Source organism: Melospiza georgiana, chromosome 14 (genome assembly GCF_028018845.1).
Source record: "Melospiza georgiana isolate bMelGeo1 chromosome 14, bMelGeo1.pri, whole genome shotgun sequence".
NCBI lineage: Eukaryota > Metazoa > Chordata > Aves > Passeriformes > Passerellidae > Melospiza > Melospiza georgiana.
This window is the reverse complement of record NC_080443.1, coordinates 14,062,720-14,069,849: the sequence shown is the minus strand read 5'-3', so window position 1 is coordinate 14,069,849 and position 7,130 is coordinate 14,062,720. Positions and strand designations below refer to the sequence as shown.

The window sequence follows — 7,130 nt, the reverse complement described above, 5'->3', positions numbered from 1 at the left end:
TGCTGTCTAAAGCGTCTGTGTGTTTCCAGGGATGCTGCAATGGATGCTCAGTGATGCTCATTATGACTCTGTTAATATTTCAAGGCTCTTGCCTCCTGCTAACCCAAGCCGGGTGTAACAAGTCTCCCGGGGATTTAGAAAGGGCAGCAAGGTGGGTTACTAAGTGAAGAGTCTCCTTATGGGTTCCAGAGGGCAAAGCAAGCTCTGGAGGAGCATCACTGCTGAGCCGCGGTCCCTGCAGGGCTGTGAGACGATCGCACCGGGCTCAGGCTCCCAGGGCAGGCGGCCCAGGGCGTCGGCAAAAAGCATCCAGGGCGCGGAGCCCCAGCGCTGCCTCTCCAGCGGGTGGCCACACATCCCCATACAGCCTTTCTCCTCTTTTCCTCCCGACCACCCTGTCAGCGCTAGCGCTGGTAAGTGCTGCGCGGGTAACTTCCAGCCTTCCAGCACCGCCGTCCTGCCGGGCTGCCCCGCTGCTCGGAGGCGGCTCCTCTGCTCCTTTTCCTCCTGAGAAACAGCCGCGCTTGGGCTCCTGTTTGGGAGATGGAGCCGAGGAGCCGCGCTGCCGCCCGCCCGGGACTCTGCTGCTCCTCACCCACCCCGGCTGCGAGCCTCCCCCGCCGCTGATGGCAAAGCCGGAGCGGGGAGAGCCCTCCCGGCCCGGGGCAGGGCGGTGCCCCCCGAGCAGAGGGCGTGCCGGGCGGGCGAGGGGCCGGGCTGGGCGCGCTCCCGCCGGGTAAGAGCGGGAGCGGCTCCAGGCCGCGCTGCCGCCGCGGCCTCGCGTAGGGAGCGGGCGGCGCGGGGAGGCGCCTCGGGCGGGCGCGGCGCTACGAGCGGCCGGGGCGGAGGGAGCGGCCGGGCCGCGCTGAGGCGGGGAGCGGAGCGCGGGGATGGGTGAGGAGCTGCGCGGTGGGGCGAGCCCAGAGCCCGGTCCTGGCCGGAAGGGGTCTGGAAATGAAGATGAGAAAGCAGGCGCTTGCCTGTTCTTGTTATGTGCTGAGTGAGCCTGGATTTAGGGTTGGGCTTGTTAGTATGTTAGCCGGAGCACCTCTGGGGCAGGCTAAGAGCAGGCGTTGTTCAGCCTTGCAGAATGCTCTGGGGAGCTCTTAGAGCCCCTTCCAGTACTTAAAAGAGGCTTATATGAAAGGAGGGTGACTTTTTACCTGGGCAGATAGTGGTGGGGCAAGGAGGAACGTTTTTGAACTAAAATAAGAGACATTTAGATTGAATGTTAGGAAGAAATTCTTCCCTGTGAAGGTGGCAAGGGCCAGGTACAGGTTGCCCAGAGAAGCTGTGGCTTCCCCATCCCTGGAAGTGTCCAAGGCCAGATTGGATGGAGGTTTGAGCAACCTGGTCTAGTGGAAGGTATCCCTTAGCCATGGCAGGGGGGTTGGGATGAGATGGTGTTTAAGGTCCCTTCCAAATCTCTTCTGTGAATCACTGAGGTGAGCTGTAATTAAAAGCCCATACTCATAGGTGCTGTTTAAAATGAAATATACTAGTCAAGGGCACAATGGTCTGTGTTTCCCCCAGTTTTCCTCTTTACCCAGAACATCCTACAAGAAAGGATGAGATTAAAGCCAGAGCCCACCTGCACAGAGGACAGTGAAATTAAACCTGCCTGTTGAAAGGCCTTAAACTGCGGAAAGGCAAGATGAAACCTCAGCTGTGTGTGTGACCCTGTGCCTCTCTTCTCCTCAGAGGGCTGATGGTGATGAGGGCAAACCAATGTGGGCTGTGGCTTGAGGTGCTGCATGGGTTCGAGGGGAAGAGTAAAGTGCTGCAGGTGGCCATTGTTTCCAAACTTTCTCAGCTCTTTCCGTTTTAATCCAATGTTTTCTCAAACTCCCTTGTTATGTAACACTTAAGGTCATTGTATTTTGTGTTTGTGGGAATGGGAGGGCTTGAGGGATGGTTAAAGAGATAGGCTGAGAGATTTCCTATCCCGAGTGGTAACTTTGATTGAATTATTTTGCTTAAATGAACATTTTAGTTTAGAATAAATTGCTGGCTGGCTGATTTCTGGTTAGTGCCTGTCAGTTGTGCGCTGTGTGCTTTGTGCTGAGCAGTGGAGCAGATTGCAGCAGCCTCGTCAGCTTTGTGTGGAGTGTGCTCATGTTCGTTGGCCTTTACCCACAGCACTTAGCCCTGCATTCTTCTTTAACATCAAGCACGTATTCCCATTGACCACAGCTGCAACCAAGTCCTCTCACTTCGGGTTTATCACAGCTTTTTCAGTCATTAAAGGAAGGCATAAGGGTTTGCAGTCATCTGGCAGAGAGCAGTAATGCTGAGCAGAGGAAGGGAAAGGTTTTGCTCACTGGCTGATGTCCAGCATCCCTGCAGGGCCCTTCAGCTGAGGGGCAGTTTCCAATGAGGGCTACCCCAGCATTACACTGGGGCTGGTGGAAGAGGTGGGAGGGTTTTTCCTGCTTGGGAAATTGGAGGAGCAGCAGCTGTGCTCCCTCTCAAAGATGCCTTTGCTTGTGGCTCCCCACCCTCCATACTTAGAGCTCTCAGATAAACACTGCCATCATCAGATGATAACGTTTCTGGGCCACTTGCTGAATTTGGAGAGCTCGTGGTGTGTTCTCTTTTGTGACTGAGAGAGATATTTGTATTTAAGTGTTTAGATCTATACAGTGAGCAGAATATTCAGAGTCAGTGAAGGGCTAAGCACCAGCAAACTCTTCTTCACTTGCTGTGTAAATAGCAAGAAGGGCAATTGAACTGGTGAACCTCCTGATTTTCAAATGACTTTATTCAGGATAGCCCTCATTTACATTCCTCATTGGTGCATTTACCTCTGTTCTAGAATATAGCTGTTAAGCAAGACACATTTTTATTTTTCACAAAAAGCTTTTCCTATTTCTGTACTGGTGTGATTGGAATGACATGGTTTCTTCTCCCCTGATGTTTTCCAGGTTGGGAGTCCACTCAAGAATGGATAAATGTAAGCAGCCTAATGTTAACCAGAAGATCAACCTTGAAAAATTCAGTCCTGAAATTCTCTCTGAAATTGAGAAGCTCTTTGAGAAGAAGTTTACTTACACTAAGCCAGTGAATGATGAATGGAAGCTGCCAGATCCCAGCAATGCTTTTACATGTGATCATGTGGAATTTCACTCACTCCAGGCTCTGAAGGACTCAATGAATGAAGTGAAGAACCAGCTGAGTGATAAGAACCTGGAGGATTGGCATCAGCACACCTCATTTACCAATAAAGCAGGGAAAATAATATCTCATGTGAAGAAATCTGTGAATGCTGAGCTCTGTACCCAGGCATGGTGCAAGTTTCATGAGATCCTGTGCAGTTTTGCTCTTCTCCCAGAAGAAGCTCTTCAAGATGGAGAACTGAATTCTGTGCACCTCTGTGAAGCGCCTGGAGCTTTTATAGCCAGCCTTAACCACTTCTTGAAGTCCCACCATGTCCCTTGCCACTGGAATTGGGTAGCTAATACCCTAAACCCTTATCATGAAGCCAATGACATCCTTATGATGATCATGGACGACCGTCTGATAGCAAACACGTTACCTTGGTGGTACTTTGGCCCAGATAACACTGGGGATGTGATGACATTAAGACATCTAACAGGACTTCAGAGCTTTGTGAGCAATATGGCCACAGTCCACTTGGTAACTGCTGATGGCAGCTTTGATTGCCAGGGGAATCCAGGTGAGCAGGAAGCTCTTGTCTCGCCTCTTCATTACTGTGAAACAGTCACTGCTTTAATGATCCTGGGCACTGGAGGATCCTTTGTTTTGAAGATGTTCACTCTGTTTGAGCACTGTTCTATCAACCTGCTCTTTCTGCTGAACTGCTCTTTTGAGGAGGTCCATGTCTTTAAACCAGCCACCAGCAAAGCTGGGAACTCAGAGGCCTATGTGGTTTGCCTTCGCTATATGGGCAGAGAAAGCCTTCATCTGCTTCTTCCTAAAATGACACAGAACTTTGGAACAGAAATGCTCAACAAAGCTCTCTTCTCCCAGCATACACTTCCCGAATCATTCCTTAAAACACATGAGGAGTGTTGCATGTTCTTCTACAAGTGCCAGGTGGAGACTATCTCTGAGAATATCCGTCTTTTTGAGCGCATGGAAGAAGCAGAGCAGGTGAAACTGAACAAGTTAAGAGACTGTGCAGTAGAGTTCTTCATGCAAAAGTTCCATCTGAAACCCATTGGCAGAAATAACTGGCTTGTCAAGAAATCCCAGGCTGGTTGCAGCATGAATGCAAAATGGTTTGGGCAAAGAAACAAATACTTTAGTACATACAATGAAAGGAAGATGATGGAAACCCTGACATGGAATGATAAAGTGGCAAAGGGCTATTTGAATCACTGGGCTGAGGAACATAGTTTAAATAATGCTGGGAACATGTGTGTTCTGGAAGGATCATTTTCTAACCTTGAATGTAGCTTTTGGTACATTTTGGAAGGAAGAAGATTGCCCAGAGTAAAGTGTTCTCCATTTTGTGATGTTCAAGTCTTAGAAAATCTTAATGAAGCTGTGAAGGAGTTGGGTGGGGGGAGGCTGAAAAGCAGATCAATGCTGCAGCCTTGTCACTCTTGTGAATTTCTTCCTGGGGAACTCATACTGGCAAAAGTTTCTGATCTTGCCAGGTGCCATCAGGAAGGCCTAAATGAAAGTTGTAGTGACCAATTCAAGTGCCTTGTGGTGGGCTTTCCCACCCTGTGTGACACAGACAGCCAGCCCAGCATGGAAATAAAGCCCATGGACGCAGCCACGCTGCTGACTTTCAGCTTCTCTTTGCTGTACGATGGAGAACCAAAGTACCAGCAGCAGCTGTTGGAGTGTGTTCTGCATTCCTTGGCGCAGCTGGCAGCAGGAGATGCCTTGGTTTTGCCTGTTCTCTCCTGCCTGACACGTTTCACAGCTGGCCTGGTGTTCGTCCTGCACTGCTGTTTCCGGAGCGTGGCGTTCGCGTGCCCGACCTCGCGGGAGCCCCTGCGCAGCGGCGCCGCTCTGCTCTGCGTGGGCTTCCGAGGCCTCCCCGCGCCCGTGGCCGAGTTCCTGCAGCACCTGAACGCTCTCGTCAGCTCCCTGCTGGACACAGACTCTCCCCAGCAGGTTCTGCAGTTCGTGCCCATGGAGATTCTCCTCCAGGGCAAGCTGTTGGAGTTTCTGTGGGATTTAAACACGGCCATTGCAAAGAGACAGCTCCACCTGATTGTGCAAGCTCAGCAGCAGCGAATGACTAGTGACATTCCACTTTAAAATATCTCTAGAACTGTGAGAGTTGCTGCTGCTAGACCTTGTTTCACAGGCAGGCAGAAGGTGTTAAAAACACTGTTAATGTGAAGGTAGCATTAATGCAAAACTGGTGTGACATTGAGGGTGCTGGCAGGATGTTTTGAGCTATCAATCCTAGGTGCACCATATTGTATGTGTAGGAAATAGGAGAAAAGAAGGCCAGACCTTGGTTTGTGGCCACTGAGTTGCATGTTTCAGGATGCAGAATAACATGGCATATTTGATTCAATGGAAGCAAGTGCTGACATGTGAGCATAAGCCTCAGAGCCTCCTATTACCATTCCTAAAAACTGTCTTTTGACATCCCTTTAATTTACAGTTGGTGATGTGGGGGAAATCCTGTGTAACTTGCCTTATCATTTTGGATGGTATGAGGTGGTGGTGGTGGTTATGGGCACATGGCCCCATTTACCATTCTTAAGAGCCTCTGAATTTTCACCTCGTAGCCTTTGAATATCAGCCTCTTCTTTAGCACTTCAGTGAGTGAGGACTGAGATGAAAATTTCCTTGCCAAAGCCTGATAATGGTTTCTCCATCTCATTCTTGCAGCTGTTTTGTGAATGCCATGCTGATATCCTGAGTTCCAGTTCTTTGTGCACTTCAGTCACTTGACAGAAGGATCAAATGGAGCTGTTTATGCCAGAGCAGTGCTCAGCCTCTGGCTGTTCATTGCTTACTCTTCAGGCAATAATTTGGATTGCCATCAAGCCCTCTCTTGTGACTTCTTATGGGTCCAAAGCTGAGCTCAATTCTCGAGAATGAAATTTGCTAAAAGAATTAGCCAGTGGCTGTAGACACTTAGGCTTGTAACAAGCAGAACCTTTAGGAGACATTTAAATGCAGGAAACTTCCACCAGCCACGAGAGGCTCATAACATGCAGTTGCTGGGATTTTCCAGCTTTTCCCTGCTAAAAATCCTTAAAACAAAGGTTTTGAAGTGTTACCACCTGAGCAAACAGTTCACCAGTTGTGTGCTGCCTTTCTTGTGCACACAAGTGTGTTCATGTTTGTGTGAGAGCCCTCTGGGTTGTGCAGCCATGAAGCTTTTGTGTTGTAAGTAATCAATGTGTGCTTTTGATGTAAAGGATGCATATATTTTTGAAGTAGAAGAAAATATGTTGATTTACATGGCTGTTGTATATTTTCATTTTATTGACAAATGTTGAAAGTGTTAAAAGACTATTTTTTTTGAAAAAAAGAAGGGAAAACAACTGCTGTTTGGAGAAAATAAAGCCTTTTATTTTAGGTTTTCAGTGTTGCTGTTTACATATTTATTTACCAAATATGGAAGAAATCAGTGAAATGCAGTAGGGGAGCCTGGGAAGGTTTAAGTGTTTTTCGTGGGTTTTTTTAGCCAGGCTTTCCTTATCTTGTCATTTATCCATCCTTGCTGAGTGAAGGGTGTAGTCATCTGCATTTCTGTCTAACTTTAACTTTGGAGTTTACCAGCTTAGAGAGACTCCACTTGTAGACTTGGTGAAAGCAGGGGAGGAGGCCTGCACAGAGTTCCCTTGGCCTTGTCACTGAGCCTGACCATCCATGTCCCTCTGTGGCTCCTGTAACTCTTAGCAGCAAGGATTTTATCTTAAGGATCTTCAGTTTCTGCTGGCTGTGACCACTGCTCAGGTAGGACGAGGTTGTTACACACTGTAATTTTGTCTGCAAAATCCATTATTTATTCTCATCCTAATTGCTTGCCTTCACTGAGTGGTGTGATGGAGAAAAAACTGTGTGCCTAATTCCTCAGGGCTGGCTCTGCTGCACTGCCAGGGGTTCCAGGTGATTGTCTTTGGGTCAGCTGTCCAGTTTATCTGGAGAACTGTCTGCTAACTCATTTTGATTGCAGTTATTAATGT

General features: G+C 48.7%; 1 protein-coding gene across 3 annotated transcripts; it reads left to right on the top strand.

Moving 5' to 3' along the window:
- Positions 1-350: 350 nt before the first annotated feature.
- Positions 351-6,498, top strand: CMTR2 (cap methyltransferase 2). 3 transcript variants are annotated; one of them, XM_058034105.1, is made up of 2 exons: positions 351-413; positions 2,925-6,498. In XM_058034105.1, exon 2 carries the CDS (start codon positions 2,944-2,946, stop codon positions 5,236-5,238), a length of 2,295 nt encoding a protein of 764 aa, XP_057890088.1. In that variant the 5' UTR covers positions 351-413; positions 2,925-2,943; the 3' UTR covers positions 5,239-6,498. The 3 variants fall into 3 exon arrangements, with proteins under 3 accessions (XP_057890088.1, XP_057890090.1, XP_057890089.1); XM_058034107.1 differs by lacking the exon at positions 351-413 and adding an exon at positions 712-736; XM_058034106.1 differs by lacking the exon at positions 351-413 and adding an exon at positions 860-894.
- The last annotated feature ends 632 nt before the right edge of the window (positions 6,499-7,130 follow it).